Here is a 22,948-nt window from a genome sequence, read left to right as displayed (position 1 = left end):
GAATTACATATGCAAAACCCAGCAGGTTGATGCCACTTACTCCACTCTGCATCATCTCTCAAAGGCCACAAGATTCTCTTTAACACTCAACACTCTTCACATAAAATGGCACATTTTGATATTGCCATTAACAGTTGGCTTTCGAACTGTGAGTACCATTAGTTGCCCTGAAACTTGACTGCATTTGGCTAGCACAGAACTCAAAAAGCTCTGGCTTTGGTTTAATATTATTTCTTATTTTGGCCAGAAATTGTAAAGAAATTGTATCACAGAGAAGCAGAAGTAATTTGTAGATTTTCTTCCCTTTAAATTCTGGTATCCCCTATAGTAATTCTGAGTTTTATTTTAAAGCCTTCTCTGAAAATCTGAAGAAAAAAATATGGAGACTTTTATAGGTTATCTCCTTAAATACCTCTTTACGCTCTCCCTCCTCCCTCTCCAAATCAGGCATTTTATACCACAACTCTACTAATAATTGCCATTAGCCCTAGATACCCATCTCTGAGCCCAAATACACATGCTGACTATAGCTCCCTCCTGAATCATGCTAATACAAGTGTGTGCCACTGTTTTAATGACTGTGCATGTATCTTTCCCAATAGGGCCAACATGGTGATCAAGGTCCTCCTGGTAACAACGGCCCTGCTGGCCCAAGGGTATGTTAATTTAAGAGCATATTGAAATAACTTTCCCGTTCTTTTTGTGCAATATATATGTACACTCTCATTTACATGAATCTCTATTTTCTACTGTCATTGAACTGTTTGAGTTTCCTTTTAGGGTCCACCCGGTCCTTCTGGTCCTCCTGGTAAAGATGGTCGCAATGGTCTCCCTGGACCTATTGGCCCTGCTGGTGTGCGTGGCTCTCATGGTAGCCAAGGCCCTGCTGTGAGTATAACTTATTTTTTGTTGATTTAACACATTTATGTCACAGTTACAAGAAAATCACTTTGAAAGCCTAGCAGTTTAGGAAAAGATGTGGTCTTATTTATTTAAAAAAAAAAAGACTTGCAAACGTCTGTTGTTATTTAACATTAAAAATTTCCCTAATAGGCCTAAACCTGAAGTCCTTGTTCATTCCTTATGGCCAGACAGCAAATACACAAAGATGTGTTAGTCCTACACTGTGCATCTTCTACTGCTTGAGCCCAGAGTAGGTCCATATGTGCTGCCTCAGATTAGAGCTGAGGGTGCTAGGAGTTAAGTAGGACTATGCATGTGTGGAAGCATTTAATTGAAAGAACTGTGTGACTAATAGAATACTTGTTGTCTTTTGCTTTTGAAAAATTTTAGGGTCCTCCTGGTCCTCCTGGTCCTCCTGGTCCCCCTGGTCCCAATGGTGGTGGATACGAAGTTGGTTATGATGCAGAATACTACCGGGCTGATCAGCCTTCTCTCAGACCTAAGGATTATGAAGTTGATGCCACTCTGAAAACATTGAACAACCAAATTGAGACCTTGCTGACCCCAGAAGGCTCCAGAAAGAACCCAGCTCGCACCTGCCGTGACCTAAGACTTAGCCACCCAGAATGGAGCAGCGGTATGTTAGTGCCAGACATTTGCCTGTTCTGGCTCAGGAAGTATTTCTAGCTTATTAGTTTTCTTCAAATGATATCCTTGGCCCCCCAGTGAAAATACTAAATGACCAATGAAGAAGTTCTCTCTGCCTCCGCTGAAAATAGATACAAGCACATTCTGAAAAGCTCTTTATAGCTATTGTTGCATGATTATAGCAATAATTTTTCAAAATAATACAAAAAAATTTAATCCTAGCTTTCAAATACAGTTTCTTATACATTAACAATCTAAAATATATATTGATCCCAGTTATCCCCTTACTATTGTACCTAGTTGTGGTATTTATGACCTCTCTGAGTTCCTGTATCAAGTGAATATAAACTGAATGCAAATGTTAGGCTGAGTGAACTATTGTTCACGTTTCTTTACTCACTGGCAGGCTTCTACTGGATTGATCCTAACCAAGGCTGCTCTGCGGATGCCATTAGAGCATACTGTGATTTTGCCACTGGTGAGACTTGCATCCATGCCAACCCTGACAATATTCCCGCTAAGAACTGGTATGTCAACAAGAATCCCAAGGACAAGAGGCATGTATGGTTTGGTGAAACTATCAATGGTGGCAGCCAGGTAAGTGATGTATGAGATCATGACTGTTTCCTACAGTGCTGTCTGAAAAATGCCCAATTCACTGACTCTCGGCAAGCAAACACATAAATGAAACTCTCTTAGAGCAGAAATATGAAAAAGGGAACTACCATTTATCTCGAGGGAATGGAGCTCCAGTTCTGGTTTGGATCACAATTTGCTAAAAGGATTTCTCAGTGTTGTTCTAATTTTTCTTGGTGTTTGCAAATTATCAATTCAGCATGACTAATGGCTATTGCTAAGGGAAGTCTGGACTGGAATACGGTACATTAGTATAAAGACAGTCCAGAAATTGTCTGAAAAAGTAAGAAAAACATCTTTGCTTAGTCTTTTAATAGAGATTTTTTACATATGATGTTATTCCTGGAAAGATATTTATATTACACATCACAGATCCTAAGTGTATGCCACCGTAACATTCAGAATTGCCAGTGTAAGTAAAAACAAGAAATAAGTCTACTTGCATGTTAGACACTGTACCAACCAATTGCAAATAAATCAATTTTGTACAGCTAAGTACATAATTCTTAAATGAAATTGAGTTGATTTTATGGTGAAATCACAGTATCCAAGATCTTTAACATAAAAATATAAGATTGATCACACTGGGTCAGAACAAGGATAGTCTAGGGTCCTGTTTCTAAACAGGCTGAAAGTAGATGCTATAAAAGAATGTAAGAATTAAGTAAACACTTGTAATATCCATAGACACTATTCTATTAGACTTAAAAATAAAATCAGCGTTTTCTTGACACAGGCATTGTTTCTGTGTATCTATGGAAACAGTAGATTTCTCTTCCTTGAACTTGTCTGATCTTACCTTTGAATCCACATAAACTGTTAACACCCTATCTTGGAACAGAGTTCTACAATTTAACTACATCCACTCATGTCTGCTTTTCAACCTACCTCCTGCTAGGTTTTTTTGATGCTCTCTAGCTGCAATAGACAAGTAATTTGCAGACTTTTTTTAATGTTCCTAGAGCAAATATCGCATACTTCCATTACAAATATCCACCTTTCCCCAGCACTACAATTGACTGGGTTTCTTTCTGTTTTTCAGTTTGAATACAATGACGAAGGAGTGACCTCAAAGGATATGGCCACCCAGCTTGCCTTCATGCGTTTGTTGGCCAACCACGCCTCCCAGAACATCACCTACCACTGCAAGAACAGCATTGCCTACATGGATGAGGAAACTGGCAACCTTAAAAAGGCTGTTATACTGCAGGGATCCAACGATGTTGAACTACGAGCTGAAGGCAACAGCAGATTCACTTTCAGTGTTCTTGAGGATGGCTGCTCTGTAAGTAATGCAGAAACCATGGGCACCGTGATTGCCTGTGCTTAAGAACATGATTAGGGACAGAGTTGTGCTTTGATTCAGAATTAGATCATCAGTCAGACCTGCAAAATTTTACGCAGTGAAGATAAATAGCCTACAAAACCAACTATGCCAGATCTTTAACAAGTGGGAAGGACTGAGGTACAAACAAAGCCTACCTTGTACTGTGCAGTGTGGTAAAAAAGAAAAAGCTTTTCAGAGGGTCCAGAAACAAATTCTGCATAAGCTGAAGATTGATTAGAAAATTCATGCACAAGCTGTAGGAGAGGCAGGATCTTAAGTTCTGAAAAACTCAGGCAGGTTTCTCTGCGGATTTAACATCAGTGTGAATAATATGGTAGTTTATGTAGAGCATAACACATACATATGACTTCAGAAGATTAAAGCAAATATTTTCTCTGTATCACAGATCTAAATAGTTGGGTAAGGGTATCTCATTTACAAACAATGGCAGCAAAATTAATATGAAAGTCTTTCAGAAAATATCCATTCAGGTGAAACAATTCTCGATACTATGGAACATGCAATAACAGTTGTAATGAATCTTCTTTTGCAGAGAAAGAACAATGAATGGGGCAAAACGATCATTGAATACAGAACAAATAAGCCATCTCGTTTGCCCATCCTTGACATTGCACCTTTGGATATTGGCGGCGCTAACCAAGAATTCGGTTTGGACATTGGCCCAGTCTGTTTCAAATGAATGAACTAAAATTAACTTAAAGCCTCTCCCAAATTATTCTCTTGTCACTTCTTTTTATAATGAAAGCTGACTCCTTCCATTTCTTCTGTTCATCTACTTGCTTAAACTCTGGGCGAAAGAGAAGGAGAAGAATTGATTGGAGCATTGTGCAATGAAATTTAATACAGCCCCAAAAGGACTTGGAAGTCTTTCAAGATTTAACACCTTGCTTTGGGAAATGTCAACCTTTGTAAAGAAAAAAAAAACAAAATAAAAAATCATGAAAGTTTGCACCACTTGTGGCCTTTGAATATCTTCCACAGAGGAAGTTTAAAACCACGACTTCCACAGGTTTAAACTACCTCATACACTAAATCAAGTGTGATCCACATCTATTGTAGGTGCTTCTCCATATGACCTGAGGTACTTTCAGTTCCACTCAAAATACAGTGGTGCTAATTGCATTATTACAGAGTATCTTTCCAATACTTGAACTTTGATGGTGCTAGTAGCATTTAAAGTATCACTTCTCTGTTTCTTTGAAGTCTGTCTCAAAACTTAGAATGTCCTGTCTCACCCGCAGCTTAAGCACGTGGATCATTTTTCCTCATCTTTGTCCTCTTCCTCCAAAATCAGGTGCTCCTGCTTTCAAATCTCATTTCCATCTTCTACAATGGGTAAAAAAAAATAAATCATCATTTCTCGAAAAAAGAAAGAAAATGTATTTTGTATATGTGAGATGTTTAAATAAATTGTGAAAAAATGAAATAAAGCATGTCCAGTGTTCCAAAAGAAACTATTTAATGAGTTAAGTTACTTGCTTAGATGCATTGGCAGATATTCATACCCAGAATTTCCCATACATTTGCATTACTGCAACTACCTTAGTGTGCTGTTACACATTTCCTTTGAGCATTCGAAGTCTGCCTGCAACTGTCTTACGCATGTGATTGTCTATTCAAGTCTTCATTTCAACACCACCTTTTGAAAAGTCCACAAGAAACTTGATAACTCCGTGCTCACAGTATGCGAAGTTCAAAAGCAAAAATAATTCCTTCCTTTTTTTCCAAATGCTAAGCAGGATTAACGGCCGAAAGAAGGAAAATGAAGACAGAAATCTCCTTGGTGTTGAGAGAACTGTGCTGGCTGATGCTGTGCTGTAATTGGCAGAACTGAGCTGTGTGCTTTTGGGACGATGTGCAGAAGTCCGTGCAAGGAATCTCTAAAGTTAGGTGGCTTGTCAGGAAGATGGGGGTTTGTTAGGCTCTTACAGTTCGTTCAGTTCTGTACGAGACACAGAACTATCTGCTGTTGCTAACCTTAATAATTTACTATCACAAAAAGCACCATGAGAAGCAAAGACTCTTCTTATCTGAGGCCTTGTAAGAGGCTGCTGTCATACAGTGCTGTTCTGAAAACCCTAACTGAACTGCAATTCCAACAGCTATGCGTTTGGAATTGGGAAGGTGCTTGGGAGAGCACACAAAGGACCATGAGGACAACAGCAAAAGCAGGTAAGGGGAGGAGTGAGATAGGCTGAGTCATCAGGAACCCCCAAAGGGAAGCATGAAGAAAATATCCAGAAGAAGGTCCCTGTAACCTGAAGAAAGCGTCGCTCCAAAGGTTAGCGGCTGAGAGTCTGAAGGCAGCTCCAAACAGTGCAAGGAGGAATAAGCATTAAAAATTGTTTCTAAAGAAAGTTTTTCATTCTTGCTTGCAATGAATTGATTAAGGAGAAAAGGGCAAAGAGCAAAACATGGCCCTAAGTGCAGCTGCTACATGCCCACAGCTGTGTGCTGAATTAGCAAAAGGGGAAGTGCCCACAGCTGTGTGCTGAATTAAGAGGAATTGCCATGATAAAATATAGCCCATTTTTTCTTAAGTGAGTAAAACATACTGCAGGTAAACACCTGCATTTGTTCATTGGACCATGATGATTCTTAAGTGTTAGTATTTCAATTGCTGTCTGAGTATTTCAAAACATAATTCTCGTTGTTGCTGTAAAAAGAAAATAATTAAATGCTTTAAAACGGTAAGAGTTCCTTTTCTCACGTAGGTTATCTACATGCCAGGAAGTTCCTACAAGGACTGAAACGATAAAATTACATTCCTCAATCTATATAATCCACTAAGGTGTACGCAAAGGTTGTTGCTAGGGTTGGGAGGTGGACTATTGCTGCCTGGGAAGGAAAAGACACTGTTAAAGTAACGCTTGAGGTTTAGAAAGGAAACCACAAAGGGAAATTGCTGTCTCTTGTCATCTTCTGATCTCTCCTTTGCTCTCTGTGCTCTATTCCACGGCATGTCATGCTAGGCAGAGAACGCTTCCTTTCTACCAGCCCACTGGTAACACACAAATTCTTCTGTGTTTTCACACCTTCACCACAAAAGTGGACTCATTTGGAAATTAAACCAGAAAAACTGCATAGCACCCATCTCACAATCTCTAGACTCATTAGCACCGAGAAGATACTCAGTTTGGCCTGCAGGTTTTGAGCTTATCAGAACTTACTGCACAATCAAGTATTTTGCTTATGCTATGTACAATAATGAAGAAACTGTCTTTCCTCTCAAGAACTGTAGCTGAAAATAAGTAAGATGAACTGCAGACAGGGAAGGAAGCCTTCATATTGTCTAATTTCAGGAATATAAAATGTTGAGTAAACTTCTGGTGAAGTGAGCTTAATTGTCTTTGGGAGTGGTCTGCCTCCCTGTAAGGATTATCTCTGCAGAATTTAACTATAAGCAAGTATGCATCAGCAGTAATGCAACTAGACAGCATAAATTAGCTAAAACAACAGGGTTAAAATAGGTTAAAGTTTGCACTCAGAACAAGAAAGAAATCTGGAAGGAAAGGAAAACAGCAGGAGTAGCTAAGTGAAAGGTAATGTTTGCAGCAAGCCCTGGCTGTATTGCAGAGGAACAGAATTGCTGGAGAAGCTGAGGTGAAGGAGCCACTGATGTGCACAGCGCTCCGTTGTGACACAACTGCGTAAATGAAAGTGCTGCAGCATTCAGACCATTTTCCTCCCTGGAATCTGTGGGACCGATCACCTGCTTCTGTGCTCAATAAATGTGTCCTGTCCGTCGGTTCCATACGCCATCTCCCCAGGAGATGAACAGAGATTAAAAGGCTCCTGTCACTAAGTGCTTCAAACTGCATCTAAGCTGAAGCCTGAAGTCTCCAGTGCAAATATTCCATACTGTATCCATAAATCTTAGTAAAAAGTCTTCAGAAGCATTTAAAGTGCCTCTGTGTGTATGAATGGGGCTTGCTATGTAGTCCTCTTGTATACCTGAATTTTACTAGTTGTGATGGGCAACAGCTCTTGGGGCTGGTGTGCACTTGTATAAGCACATATTTCCGTGAGCACAACTCCCCCTCAGCCAGCCTGTGATCCCAGTCTGCAGGGGGATCATTCGGACAAACAGGAATCAAACAACACAGAGGTTGCTAGGGGAAGATGACTTCAGCCTCCTCTTTCCTTGCTTCTCCTGAGCGTAACTTGCTCTCCTGGGCCCAGTGTCAGGCTGATAGACGCTGTTTCCCGTTTCAGCAGGCTCAGCTGGCAGCACGCTGGGCTCTCTGTGGCATGTGCGCTTGCATTAACATGGCATAAACAGGTAAAAAACAGAGGTGATGAGAACGTGGTAAATTCAACCAATGCAGAGTGAAAAGAAACTCAAAACCTGGAAAGCTGTTGTAACTGTGCAGGCTGCTTCACTGGGAAGAGAATCATGAGCCACTGGAAATTATCTTAAGGATCTGTTTTTATCAGTTTAAAATATGAATACTGTGCTAAAGACTGCAAATAGACAAATTTCCTTTAATACAAGTGACAAAACAACATTCCTGTTAACAGATCTACACTTCCACCACACAGGTTTAAGTTGCAGCTTTTGATGTGACTTTGGATTAGTTTCGCTGTAGTGCTGAGTGATTTCAGACAGGATCTCCCAGAAGCTGTTTTCCTACCGCCCACCTGATGCAGTGTTTTACAGTATTAGAATCACGTATACCCATTGAATAAGATAATAACAAGTTCAAATAAAGCAGTTCTTAGACATGCTACCAGAAATAACCTCTAATTCATCGAGCTTTACTCAGGCGTTATTCCGAGCTCATTAAAAACCCACTAATTTTCTGTATCGCCCTCCGTAAATCTCAGATGCAAAATTAATGCAATCTATGGTGCATAAACAAAGATCTTCTGCAGAAATGACTGTACGTCTATATTCTTAGGCTGGAATAAATTTGTCCTTTCCTGGAAAACAGGTGGTTGAATACAGGCATTACATGAGCAAAATTTCCTACACGTTTCCATGCTTAAGTATACTCTCCAACTAGACATGAAACGGTGGCTCTCTTTAAGCCAAATGTAAGTATCAAAGCAAACAAATACAACATTTAAATGCCGTTTTGAACACAAGCATTTAAAATATACATAATTCTTTCCAATAATTATTGTCAACACCATCTTAAAAACACATATATATTTACTCTCCTTTACTGCTTTCAAGCTACGGAAATTCGTTCTTTAGGTGAAATGAAACAAGTCTTCTCAAATGCCAATTCTGAGTGAAACAAGAGCGGTTCTCCGTCAATTCCACACGCGTAGTGCACCACCTATTGATTTACACAGTAACTACCGGCTCTTGCAGAGTAATTTTCTAGGTTTTTTCCCCTGAATTCACTGTCATGGTTTATATCGAAATCTTCTAAGCTGCCTTGTGGCCAAGATTGTCCCAAGGGCTATTTCTGAAACATATCAGCATCACAACTCATCCTAAAAATGTATTTATCAGAACACCACCCATCCAAACCAGGAAAGGTGCTGGCAGCAAACTGCAGTCTCACTGGGGGTAGAAAAGACTCAAGACAATAATAATTTAGTCTTTTAGTTGTCAGGTTCTATGAATCTGAAACAGCAGATGCAAATTTATCTGATTAATAGCTCCCCCCTGAAGCAAATGCTTGTTAACATGCTTCCCGTAACTCACCTATCAGTCTCCTGAAACCATCTCTGTGCAAAGATACTGCTGTTAAACAGACTTCCGTCATTTTAAGTATGCAGCACATTCAGTAGTGATCTGAAACACGTCAGAGAAAGAAGAATTTACTTTACAGAGGAACTTCAGGACTGAGTTCCTTTCTAAGCAATCCATTTACACTGGAATCACTCTGGACTATTTATTTTAATCCAGGGCAAGATTTCAATTTTTCCCTCCTGTTGTCTGCACTTCTGGAAAGGTTAAAAGTTATTTTTGCAAGGCAAAGACAGCCTTGTTTTGTCCTGAGGTGTAAGCGGAAGCCATTAACGACCGCACCCACACTTGAGTGAACTATTCGCAAACCACTAAATTAGCCTCCAGACCTCACAGTGAGACTTGGGCATTGACAATTATGTGTTACGCAAATATATACACAGGGTTAACATGAGGTTCATAATGGGGGAAAATGGTAGCAAACCAGTTTGATTTTAGAATGGGTTTGGATGCCCTCTCATCACTGATGGAGAGCACGAATTGCCTCCACAGGAGTTTCTTCCTTGCCACAGTAGAAGTCAACCGACAGGGTTATCTCAGAAAGGCCAGTATTCCACAACAACACACCGCCTGTAGCATTTATTGGGTGTTTGATATGAACAACCTCTGCATCAAGCTCCTGAAGCATTAACTCCACAGCAGGAGCGCAGAAGGTCTTTCCTCCATAGTACAGAGTCAAAGCAGGGGAGCATCAGGCCCTGACTTACTCTTTACCAAGGCAGGCAATGGCACAGACCTCGCATTTCTATCATCATGCATCTTTTTTCCAAACAGAAGGTAGTTCTCACTTCAGAACGCAAGAAAGGGATCTTTGATCCTGTGTCTTGCGGTTTAACTATGTTGTTAAACTTCCAGGTATCCAGGAGAGCAGCATTTCCTCAGCCTACTCATACTCTTCCTGAAAAAAAAAAAAATCTAGATTATCTAAAACCTGACAGGAACAATAGGATATGTGAGGAACTAAAGAATGTAGTAGTAATAACTAGCTATTATAATTATTGTAATTATTAATTATATTAATCAATTAAACATTTAGCTACATTTAATTAGGACATTATTGATTAATGCTTGTATTATACTATTAAATAGCAATAATTAAATAACTCCATAATGCTATAATTAGAAATTTCCCATTAAAAATCAGAATTTTCTTTTGGTTTTCTGTTCAAGTGGTTCTACCATGTTCATGACTGTTGGAGGAACACCTGTCCCTTTCTTCTTTCCATACTTTCTTCCACCCTTAAGGCCAGTACGGCAAACTATCTCACCCTGCCAGCTCTACTTCTACACTTAGATTTTTATTTAAGAGGATACTTCCATTACCCCAGCGCCATACCCAAATGCTTTTTGTACTCTTCCCAGAAGCAGTAAATATGGCCTGGGAAAAATCACGCAATAGCCTAATCGCTGAGATGCTCTTCTCTACTCGGTGGTCTAAAGGGCAGGGGTTTGTCTTCCTGAAATCCTCCTTCCATTATGATTGTAGGTTTTTCTGGGCGATTTTGTCCAAAGGGGTTTACCACTACCTTTTGGTTAAGGTATTCAGCATCTCGAGGTGACTCCTGACTCCCAGTACATTCTTTACACAGTGCCTAAAATATGTGTCAAGAAAAGTCACCCACACAGATCCGTCCTTAATTTAGGCAAAATGCTTTTCATTTGTACAATTCTTTCTGGTTGATCACTTGTTTTACCTTTTGCTTGATTTTTATCTTTCAGCATTTAACAGGGAATAAGACTAACTAATTCCTCAGTCCTAAAGAACATCCATGGCTATTATTGCTGTAACTGCCTCTATGTAAACCAAACCATGTTTATTCTTCTGAAGAGGAGCGAAGAGGGCAAACTACATCCATACCAAGCACCTGCCTCACAGTACACAAGAGAGTAGAATTAAAGTGTGTATCCTCTTCATCTCTCTCAGCTACTTCCATCTGCAAGTAGATATAAGAGGTCCTCTGAACCTTTTCAGTTCCGTATTTGGTTCTGGGGTACAGACTTCAGACATTTTATTTAATATAGTTCCTGTAAGTTTTGAAACTATTGTTTTAGTGAGTAGTCTCCAATTTGTTGAGTATCTTAAGAGTTAAGGTTAAGGCCTCCTTCCCTGCGCAAGACAAGCTGATGGCTTGTGCCCACAGATGAGAATGTCCTTGGCTGGCTCCATTCCCCGTGCCTGCCCTCTTTGCTAGGTGCAAGGAACTAACGTTTCAGCTCCCTCCTCCTGAGCTGGGATGCCCGCAGCTCCTTTGGGAGTACGAGCTCTTTGTCTCTGTTGGAGGTTCAGGAATTACATTCCTACCCGTCACGCGTTAACCATTAAACATGCGTTCTGACAAGCACGTACAAGAGTAAACAATACTGTTTCTGAGGCACCTCGCTCATGTTTAAGCCAGTGCTTCTCTGGCCCCATAGACAGTGATATTGCCATCTCCATAGCCTTTACTATTCTCTGCATATTAGCATCTCATAGATCACTTCTGTGTGAGACTTGGGTATCCATTCCAGGTGTGACCACACTGTTAACAAAATCACAGACCAAGGACTGATCTTTGGATTAACTCTCACCTTCTTTCCAGGTCCGTATCAATGTTCTTACTTTCTCCTTATCCTCTGCTCCAGAAGCTTAGCCTATAAACCCATTTTCTATTTTAACTCTACATAAATACAGTGGAAATTCCACATGCAACAACTCAGCAGCTCTTTTATGTGGGTTTTGTCTAAACAACTCCTTTACCTCTTTTCCACAACACAATAGTGCAGTGTTCAAACACGAGATGAAGAATAATTGCATTGATTCCTATTGACCCCTTCATCTGTTTCTTAGCACGGTTACGAAGTTTAATAGCTATTTCAGTTAAACTCATAGCCTTTTACTATCTGAAGCTCTGAACTTTATGATAGCATGATCTTCTAAAAAAATAACAATTTCAAACTGATTATCTGATATGATCTGGATCTAGTGTGTTGAAAAACAACTAGGATTTCTTTTCCATTTTCAAGTTGCTTTGCACTCTTCTGCCACCTTGAGGGCATAGAGCCATCTTCTGAAAGCCAGGAGGTGTTCTTAAGACTGATGCTTCATTGGTAGACTGGAAGCACTCTGTCAAAGCTAACAGACGAGACCAAAGATCTCTTCTGCTTTTATTAGCTACTCTTCTGAACCTAGATCAAGGCCAGCATTTTTTCTTGGCTAGTGGCTCACCTCTTTACCAGCTAATTGTCTGCTTCCTACTTCCAAGCCAACAGTACACTAGAGTTTTTGCCTTCAGCTTTGAAAACAGCATTTTGATTGCCTCTTTCCTAGTATTTAGACCCTTATGCTCCAGCACTATAGAAAGGAAGACATCTCAAAAAGATTAAATTCTTGCATATACCATGAAAACAGGCAGATGAACAGTGAAGAGATAGAGCCCTGTAAGTTTGCCCTGTGAGAAGAGCTGACTCATAAAATAACCAGAGCGAGCTGCTGAAGGATATGGGCTTCAGTGGTTTCACTGCACATGGATTTGTTCTGGTTTTAGGCTTTAGAGAAAGTCATGTTCTGGTAGTTAAGCCTCTCACTACAACTGTTGTCAAAGCATAAGCAAAAACATCATATAAAAGAATTAGATCCATGTGCCTGACATTAGAGCAATTATTAAAGTGTGCCATGCACAGGAGATTTAAAGCTAGAAGCAAACAATAACAGCTGTCCTGTAGATTCCAACTCACCAGGCTTTTAAACAGAATTTCTGGAAGTGGCACAACTACTCAGCTATCTGTTAATTCCTAAATGACAAATCTTTGCTAAGCCTGAGGTGCACAGTAGCCCATGTTGATATTTTGTATAAATATATATTTCAACATCATAAAATTACATAGACCCATAAGAGCTCACAGCAACCCAACAGAGCACCATATATACAAACAGATATCACGGAAGAATGAGAACCCTAAGGAACACTGTACTATTATGCTTAAATTAAACTATTTCTATGCAATTTCATCTTTAAATAATGACCCATGGAAATATTTTAGTCTGTTAACCCATTTCAGATACTTAAGCAGACTAGTGTTGTAATGATCCTGAGGCTAACAGACTTTGTTTTCCAAACTTTCATAGAATGGGTTGGAAGGGACCTTAAAGGTCACGTAGCTCCAACCCCCCTGCCATGGGCAAAGGGGAAAACCCGTCCCTGGGTGGGCTCGAACCACCAACCTTTCGGTTAACAGCCGAACGCGCTAACCGATTGCGCCACAGAGACGCCCGAGTATAATTCTCTTTGTAATAAAAAATAATTTGCCTTCCTATAATAAAATTACCTTCATAAAAATATTGGCTGCAAGTAGCAGAGATACTCTGCAATAAATCCTACTATATCCTGGAATCTTTCAAGCTGAAAAAAACCTTATGATACAATGTTTCATTGTAGTAGATTATTTCACATAGGATCTAAGTAAGTCTGTGTTTAAATGCAAAAACTACTCAACAGCGCCCTGCAAATTCCAGTAAGAAATTACAATGGAAAATAAATAAGATTGTTCTTATTGGAGAAATCATATTGGTTGTCAGGTTCTCCCTACCAGTAGTGAGAAAAGAGCCCTCCTCCAAAGTCTTGATCTCTCATTATCAAAATCAATAGATAGGGATATTTTCCTCCCTGACCTCAGTCAAGCATGCACAGTTCCACCAAATTTCAAACTCATTTAAAGAAACTTGGGAAATTAGCATAACTTTAAAGATCGAGAGTTATATAAAGTTTGGTGAGAAATGACCTTCTGGAGATAACTTTATAAAAACTAACTTCTTCCATTTCTAATACAGGTTGGTTTTCACTCCTGAAAGAATATTACAGAATCAAGTGTATAAATATCCATTGTTTGGATAAATCTGAGCTGACAAGAAATTTAGTAATTTCAAAAAAGTGTGGTTTTGCACTTGTATTCATAACAGCCAATTACAATTTTCATTCACGAATAAAGCTTCTCATACTTTTCCATTTTAGCTTTTGTCCCATAAACTAGTCAGACCTTCCCATTTTTATATTTGCTTTTCAATTATGAATTCCATAGCTCATTCACACCTGGTTCCACAGTGAAATACGTGCCACTTTTACAATCATCTAGTTTCACTGCCTGAAATATTGCTGGATAAGCAACATCAGCCGAGAACATGAAGGGAAAACTGCTGAACGAGGACAGTTTAAAAGCCGCACTGCAGAGCTGGGGTATTCTCAGTGGCCAGCTGAAGGATGCTCTGCAGCCTCCCTCCAGCAGCATTCAATAACCTAGTCAAGTATTTGCCGATCAACATAGGTATATTTAATATTTTACTTTCTATTTTGGAGAGGTTCTTAAACACTGAATTGCTGAAGAATAGTGGCAATCATACATGAGTGAAAACAAGTCAGTTAGGTTTGAGTTGTGAAACCCGGTGGAACGTTCTTCCAGTTTCTTACAGCCAGTAGATGTCACTTCATTCATCGTTAATACTTACAATATCCTTAATTTTTCTTTAGCCAAATGTCCTTTGCGACATTGAAGTTTGCCTCTGTCCAGGCTCAAAGATCAAAGGACTTAGTTTCCTACCCCAGTGTTTTCTTATCCACTAGGATATTTTCCTACTGCAGTGATCTGGGCATTATTGCAGGCAACAATAGCTGCTTCACTTCTCACTTTCTTTTCTAATGGAAAAACTTCACCTTCTTGTTCCAGCTTTTTACCTACCTTCAGCTCTCAAAATGTCACTCCTTCCTTATACTCCTTTTATGCTTGTGAACATTGTTTTGCCAGGAAATCCAGCTTGCCTCTTCATCTAAGCCTTTTCTTGATGTTCTTTTGATCATTTTCTAGGTTTTGACAGTTTTCCTGTCAATCATACTGTTTTCTTTGCTGTGTTTTGCCCTATATTGATTGCTGACCCCATTACAGACTCCAGGCTTTGAAAACTGAACTGATTCTTTAAGAATTAAGGGAATGAAGAGAACCCCTTTACAGAGACACTTTACCTTCAACTAGCACTCATATCAAGTGCAGCCTGATCTCTCTCTTACTCTTACCAAATACTTTTTCCTCAACCTGTGCTGTTTCCTCAACTTCTGGAAGGTTGCATGCCATCTACACATCCAAAGGCCCTGTAACATGCAAACCTTTTTAGCAGCATTGATAGGGACAAGCCACGAACCAAGCTGTAAGAGTAGGTGCTGTGCAAGCACAGAGCAAAAAGATTCCTCCTAGAGCAGAATGAAGCCTGTCCAAGGAGTGCTAGAGGACATGTAGCCATGTCAACAGACTTTTAAAGAGCTTTTAACAGGACTTCTAAAATCTTATAAACTATATTTAAGAAACCACATCTTTAGGCCTAAAGTAATTTGAGATGGTATCATGGAAAGAGAAACAAAGAAGTGGGAATTTGAGCACAAAACAAGACCAAATTGGTCTAGTGTGCACAAAGTATAAAAATCAGGCTAAAGATCTAGTTATCTAGTATCTAGTTGGCCTAGAGACAGGATGAAAAGTCAGTTAGTTTCCTGTTAAATTTATAGTAATGCAGCTTTATATTACTGATTAGATGTTAATGCCTAGAAGGGATGTGCATGCAGGCAGTGCTCCTCTGGGGTGAATCCCATGCTTGTTCAGATGTTTGCACTTCAAGATGCACTGTATTTTTAATCTCCTACAGCTCATGATCTGAATCTTGGGCAAGACTTACCCTTAACAGTTGGACCACCTAGTAGTATTTTTTAACATGTCTTCAGCTAATGTTTTTTAACATTTTAAAACATAGAAGCAATCAGTACTAAGTTGTTTTCCCTTCCGTTACATTTATAAAAACTATTCTGCCTGTGTATTTCTTTAATGCAATCTTTTATTACATTGGTTTAGTTCATTTGCTATATTCCCTAATGAGTATCTTCTGTAACATTCTTCTTAGAACTTCCTTGCCTCTCAGCTTCATGTCAGGGTAATTAACAAATGAAAATCAGCTCTTGCTCACACAGGTACCTGGCCTTTTTATCAGAGTACACCTAACTAACACCCGTGACAAAGGTGACCACTGAGGCAGGGTATGTTACAGATGCACACTAAGCATGAGCTGCCTGAGCCTTTGATGTAGGACTTTTTGAACTCAAGACTAAGTATTTTTTAATGGGCCAGTATCAGACAGACTACTGCACAGAACATTAATGATGATTAGTGTTAGTGATTTTTACTAGAGATCACACTGACAGAAGTGGAAATTATGTTTGCTCGCTCTGTTTTAAAAAGAATGTGGTAATTACAGGATGGCATCTGTATTGCTGGCAGCCAGAAGAGAAGGCTTCTAGTGCTCCGCCAACATGACACAGCTTGGACAGTGGCGGTGTGGGCTTCCAAAGACTGCCCCATAAAGCATTCTGAATTTTAAAAAGACATACCTGGGAGCACAAGGGGGAACCAGGAAGAGGAACAATGTGAATACGAAGTGTCGATGAAAAAAGAATAACTCACTTTGACAAGGAACTAACAGTGACTGGCATTTTCTCTCAACCAGAAGGCAAGAAAAGAGAGAGGGGAAATATAGAAAAAAAAAAAGTACCTGCATACCAAGAAACTCATCTAAATTGAAAATCTGTAAAAGCAGTAATTTGTGATAAAATTTCCAAGATCTTACAGGTTTGGTGGTGTATTTGTTTCAGTATTTGGCTGAGACAGTACTCAGGGTACACTGCTTGACTGAACAAGTCCACTGAGAAAAAAACTTCTTACTCTCTGTACTCCCTCTTCATTAATGTAATCAAATATTTGCAATAGAGGGCTACCATGCATGCACATGCCACATGGAAACTTGATGCTTACGGAAAGATTGATTGCCATTATGAGGCCAAAAACTCAGCAATTAAAATGTCTGATGCCGTCATTTGGCAAGTACACAAAAGCCGCTGAAGCAAAAGCTGTACTACTGAAAATATCACTCTGGCCAGGAATCTGTTGGATCTACAGCTTTATTTCTGGAATTACAATATGACCAGAGCAATCTGACAACACTGCACAAATTGAATTGTGATGTGGTTTAGGGTATGGCAGATCCTACTGATTAATTACTCAACACTTAACCTGTAAGGTAATGTAGGGAATATTCCAGTTAGTGTATAACAAGCAGTATGTTCCTTATGAACATATGAGTATTTTCCTTATGAAACTGACAGATTAGAGGTAAGCCATATTTTTTCTCCCAGCTCTGGTGCCTATATTCCTTACTATATATACACTTGTGAAAAGCTAATTCCATTCCTATAAGCATATAAAAACCTCTAAAGGGAAAATAACATGTGAGAACACCCTAGTATTCTTCTGACCAAGAAAGTTTAAATATCATCTCTCTGTAATATCTGACTTTATACCTCGGTAGTCACTTTATCTGCTTACAGTCCTTGGGATCGCCTTGTGCCTTTGATTGAGGACAGCAGAACTAACTCCAGAAGCTACATGTGGCTGTAATGCTGAAAACAGGAAAATCAAGAGAAGGAGATCTACTGTGAACCAAGCTTATCAGCAAACTTGTATGTGCATACCAGGTTTGACCCATGGCACGAAGTTCTCCTTCTGTTTACACCGAGCCTGAACCTGCCAAGCAAAGTCAGGAACCAATAAAGGAAGAATTATCGCACCTAAATTATACCTGTGTAAATGACATCTGTCCGATTTAAACTTATGATCTAAGTTCAACAGAGAGTCGCCGTTCCTACTCCACTTTATTCTAAGTTATGAGTAAATTACCGGTGCCCTACTTCCATGTGCCCCACTGCCCAGTTCTACAGAGGGAGGTTGATGGTTAGTTTAAAATAGATTGGTTCGCTGTAAGTGAGTGGAGTTAGGTGAGAAGAACCTGATGAATCTTTCCTGACTGCTTTATTATATTGATACATAGGGGAAATAGTGCAGCCACAAACCACAGTAATATTTTTAGCTTCTGTCATTAGTGACCATACATAACACCGCAGTCTCTTACGAAAATAATGAATTCAGTTAAGCCAAGGCTGCATCTGTAGAAATGTGAAATCTGTCCTGTGGCCTTTCACTCTCAATATTCATAGCCATTATCCCACGCATGCAGTAGTGTCACACCTCCTCTGCCTCTCAAAGGAACTGCTCCTCTGTTTGCTGGGCCTTCTCTCTGTGGTAGCTCTAGGTGTTCCCCTCCAACTGATGGCCTTTGGTGCTTCCAGCAGAACAAGCAGAAAGCCAACATGAAAAAGCTTTAGTATTTGCACACCAAAAATTGAGGTTTGACTGATCAGAAGAGCTGGCAGACTTCTGGTTTACTTCCAGCACACTAAGTTTATCAGCAGAGAGGAAAATAAAGTAGGTATAGAATGGAAATTTTACAAAACTGCTTCTAGCTAAGAATAGTTCATGCCTGGAGTCGGTTTCATGGAGTACTTAGCAATCCCTTATTAGCCTTTTATATCAGGTCTCATATATATTGCGGTTTTGGTGTGAATTACTTAGGTATATGTAATGATGCCAAATTCAAATAGCTTGTGAAAAACCTGTAAGAAGCCAACACTGCATGCAAACCACTTCCTAACTCACGGCACTTCAGCCAAAAGCTTCTGACTGAAATAAGGGAGACCTCTCTTGTCGAACGCCTAAACAATGTCTCCAAAGCAGTGATAAAGCAAAAGCAGGTGCCTTGCTCACATCCACATACATATTTAATATACACAGGTGGATTGTCTTAATTAAGATATTTAACCCGCAACAGTATCAGTATGCATTTGTATAGCCCTAAAATAGCAGAGATGTAATCCACACACAGAGTTTTCAGGCATCACTGAAGGCCAGCGTTAGCGCTTCAGGGCAAATGAGGACTGCCCAGGGACTTCCAGCGGCAGACCTGAAGCAGCCCTCCCAAGGCTGTGGGACAGAGCTACTATTTCTGGATGTTGTCATTTTCTCGGGTATCTATAAACAAAAGTATGGTTAGTTTGATACCTTTTTAATTTCTGCAGTTCTTTCATAGGAAGAAGCTGATTTCACTGAAGATCAGTGAAATTCTCCAGAGAGACTATCTTGCAGTAGAGAGATTCATTCTTTTTTAATTTTGGGAGAAAAATTTAAATTTCTCTGCTCAAGCATTGCAGCCATCCTAACTGAGAAACTAAGTCAACATTCTAGGAGCTCCAGTTGAACGCTTTCTGCATCTACACCGCTCGGAGTAGCAGCATTAACTAGGGTAAGTTTTGAGGAGCTATGCTTAGTCATAAATGCACCTTGCAAATTTGCAGCATAGCCAGCAAACTTAACACAGTTATATTGCAGGATGAGACAGGCTGAAGTAAACACATTTTGGTTGGATGAAAAGTCTTACTTGTTCATGAATGAATGTTATACAAACAAATGAAGAAAAGTATCTGTGGTCCTCAATGACTGCAGGGAAGACACATTTCATAAGACTCATGAATGAGCAACAATGCAAAAAGCTACAAAAAATATTCTAGTGAATACTTTCAGTTACAGAAGCTGTTAAAAAATGTTTAGATTGCTTCCTAAAGTGTAAAATGCTTGCAGGTGTTACTTGAACTTATGTGAAACAAGGACAAAGAAAACTAAACACTAACAGAAATACTTTAACACATAGCAAGGTTTGTTCACAGTAAGAGGACTTTAAAAATTCTTGGCTTTTTGAATGCTGCATGACCACAAAATAATACATGAATGGGAATTTTTCATTTATGGAGTAGAATAATCCATACTATGACTAGGTTTGGTGCTTTTTTTGTTTGTTTTGGGGTTTTTGTTAAGTTTTTTATAAAAATAAAATAACCCAGCAACTACAAATCTGTACACTTAGGACTTTATCTGGTACCTTTTTTTTCCTCTCTCCCTGAAAGAAAAAAACTGAGCACTTTAAAACAGTAAAGTGTTTTTATTGTTTAAAAAAATTGCTCAGAAAGTGAATGAATTAACAGACTGAAATGAATAGAAAAAATACAGATTACAAGTTGGCAGATAGTAAAGACGTTGGGTGGAAATGGCATATACATTGAATATATAGTAACAGTGCACATCAGAATATTTAGAACTCAGATCTTGTATGTAATTAGGTGTGCATAGTGCTTTACATCCTACTGTTTTTCAGATTAAGATTTGTTAATAAAACTTTGCTTGCAGTGTGCAAACTTCCAGGTTTTGTTTCAAATGTTTCAACTTTTTTTTTTTCCAATTATTTTTTCACATATCATTAAATGAATAATCAAATTCCATGATCTGCAGAACTTCCAGAATAGTGCTGTTTGGATGTCAGGGAAACAGAAGGATGGTGAAATGAAAACTAGACCTTTGTGTTCAAAATCCAGGTAATTCATGATTATTAATTACTCGCTCAGTTAAAAAAAACCCTTTTCCCTTTCTTTTTTTTTTCGGCCAGTCCTAATGAAAAGAGATCCGAGGGAGAATGAAGTATTTCAACATCTGCCAAGCACAGGAAGTACTTCATCAGGAACCCGAGGCTTGACTGCTCGCTGTTTGTCCCTCATATTTATGCAAACACCTACTGAACAGTTTTCCTGAGTTTCATGCTTGTTTACATACCGTTTATATAGGGTTTATATACGGTCACTTTATTTTGTGGCAACGTGTTTCCTGCCAGGGCCTGCAGCGCCGCGGGGCTGCCGCGTCTCACCCCGCCTCAGGCGAGGGCCAGGCCTCGGCGGGCAGCCGTGCTGCCCAGCACCTTTGCCAGGTACGGCTGTGGAGGAACAGGAGTTCCCTTTTGTAAGATTTCAGCATTCACCTGCAACACGCACCTTTTTTTTTTTTCTTCTTCGCTGTAAACACAGGTAAATCCGTGCACGTGTTTCGACTTGCCTGTACGGTATTATCCGCGTTCAGAGGGAGCCAACGTCTCCCTGCCCGGGCTGACCATTTCCATGTCGAGTGAAGAGTGAGAAGCGTTTAAAAATCGCATTGCTTAGACAAAAGCCAGTACTGCTCAGTGCCAGCTGTCACGTACCGGGTCAGGTACAGCACCTCGCCCAGGTACTCCACTCCTTCATGGAGCACACCACCAACGACCCCCGCGGCGAGGAGCAAGGCGCCGGGGGCCGGCAAGGTCCCCGCCTCGTCCCCCCAAGCCGCAGGACTCGGACCAAGCCCGGGGGGATCGACCGCACCCCCACGCCCGCCGCGGGGGCCCGCTGCGCCCAGCCGGCTGCCGCGGTGCGGGGAGGCGTGCGCTGAGGCCGCCCGCTGGCGGCTGAGAGGAAGCGGCGACGCTAGGAGGAGGGCGACGGCTCCGCCCCGGCAGCGCGGTGTCGGGCTTCTCTCCGCCGGAGCGGTGGGAACGGTGGCAGTCGGCAGCGGCGGGGTCTGCCTTCGCTGCCAGCGGGGACCCAGTGCTGCCCCGCTGCGCCCGCCCGCTCTATCGCACACTGTTGTCATGGAGGAGCCAAGATGGCGGCCCTGGCCTACACTCTGGGCAAGCGGGAGATCAACTACTACTTCAGCGTGAGGAGCGCCAAGGTGCTGGCGCTGGGCGCCGTCCTGCTCCTCACCGCCTGCCACGCCGCCTCCCGCCGCTACCAAGGTGAGGGGGCGGCCGCGGGCGCTCCGCGGGGGGCCGCGGCTGGCGGGCAGCGGGAGGCGGAGCCCCGGCGGAGTCCGGGGACCGCGACCGTGCAGGGAGAGCGGCAGGTCCGCCTGCCCGGAGCAGCAGCGGCAGGGCCGAGGGGCGGCGGGGGCGACACGCGTACCCCTGTCCCGGCGGGCTGGGGCGGGGAGGGCGGCGCGACGGGGCAGGTCGCCGGCTGCTGCGGGAGACGAGCGTGGGGACAGCGGCGGCGGAGACCCGGCGCTGCGCCCCCATCGCGGGGCCCGGCCTGCAGGGCCCGGCCCCAGGGTCGCCGCAGGCTTCCTGCCGGCCGGGCGAGGCCCCGCAGCTCGGGCGTGTGGGACCCGCGGGGTCTGTTGCGATGCGAGGTTTTTACTGTGAGCACAGTCCAACTCTTAGGGCCTTGCCTGCGACGTGTGTAGCAGCTGTGCGACGGCAGGTGAAGTTGCAGGGGTAGAGGGTGACTTCTCTGTCACTTGTTCCCATACAGGATGATTAACCACCTGTACTTGGCAATTACTGATTAAAATCTTAATTGGTATAAGACTGGGTATATGTTCTTTTACTGTTTGAACCATTGCCTCAAACGTAACAAAATCCAGCCTCTTTGGTGGATGAAGCAAACTTAAGAGTTGTTTGGTTTCACGTGTTGTTAGTGGCTGTGGACAAGCCAGTAACCAAGATCTGGAAGCTGTAGCTGCTGAACGTGATGGGGCTGCACATGGGTGCATGGTGGTTATGAGGGTGCTGGAAACTTTGTCGATTCCTCTTCTTTTGGGTTGTTTTGGCCCCAAAGCTGTGAATCTTGGCATGATCTGTAAATGCTAATGGAACTGCTAAAGGAAATATTTTCTTGTTTCCGATTCACACTAAAATACGTAGGATGTTTTTGTGAGTAAATCAAAAAGTTGATCCAAAGAGAGATCACCATGGCTTTGTTTATTGTAGGAAAGCTGCTGTCGTATTCTAACAATTGCTGCTAGCGTCTGCGGAAGACTGAGGCAGTTTATTGTGGAAATAGGAAAGGGAGTAGGGAACATTTTATACGGATACTGTTCTCTAGATTCACCCTCCAGCTGGCATACCAGTAGGTCTGATAAACTGAATAGTACTAAGTTGCAAGACACGGAAG

The 22,948-nt window shown here is 41.2% G+C and overlaps 2 protein-coding genes and 1 non-coding gene across 4 annotated transcripts in view; 2 read left to right on the top strand and 1 right to left on the bottom strand.

Moving 5' to 3' along the window:
- COL1A2 (collagen type I alpha 2 chain) overlaps window positions 1-4,992 on the top strand; it is a 42,228-nt gene extending 37,236 nt beyond the window's left edge. Inside the window, exons 47-52 of the mRNA XM_054816219.1 lie at window positions 603-656; window positions 781-888; window positions 1,294-1,540; window positions 1,958-2,148; window positions 3,230-3,472; window positions 4,068-4,992. Of these exons, the coding sequence (XP_054672194.1) occupies window positions 603-656; window positions 781-888; window positions 1,294-1,540; window positions 1,958-2,148; window positions 3,230-3,472; window positions 4,068-4,214 (990 nt within the window). The 3' untranslated portion in view covers window positions 4,215-4,992. The remainder of the gene's footprint in view (window positions 1-602; window positions 657-780; window positions 889-1,293; window positions 1,541-1,957; window positions 2,149-3,229; window positions 3,473-4,067) is intronic.
- Window positions 4,993-13,412: 8,420 nt separating this feature from the next.
- Window positions 13,413-13,486, bottom strand: TRNAN-GUU (transfer RNA asparagine (anticodon GUU)). The gene has a single exon. It is a non-coding gene; the product is annotated as a tRNA-Asn (tRNA).
- A 7,963-nt stretch (window positions 13,487-21,449) lies between these two features.
- CASD1 (CAS1 domain containing 1) overlaps window positions 21,450-22,948 on the top strand; it is a 31,339-nt gene continuing 29,840 nt past the window's right edge. Inside the window, exon 1 of one of the 2 annotated variants that reach the window (XM_054814157.1) lies at window positions 21,450-21,792. In XM_054814157.1, coding sequence (XP_054670132.1) covers window positions 21,660-21,792 — 133 coding nt within the window. In that variant the 5' untranslated portion in view covers window positions 21,450-21,659. The remainder of the gene's footprint in view (window positions 21,793-22,948) is intronic. The other variant, XR_008575619.1, reaches the window with a different exon arrangement.

The sequence above is a fragment of the Grus americana genome, chromosome 2 (assembly GCF_028858705.1).
Source record: "Grus americana isolate bGruAme1 chromosome 2, bGruAme1.mat, whole genome shotgun sequence".
Lineage (NCBI taxonomy): Eukaryota > Metazoa > Chordata > Aves > Gruiformes > Gruidae > Grus > Grus americana.
The sequence above is the reverse complement of the archived record's forward strand: the minus strand, read 5'-3'. Positions and strand labels throughout refer to the sequence as shown.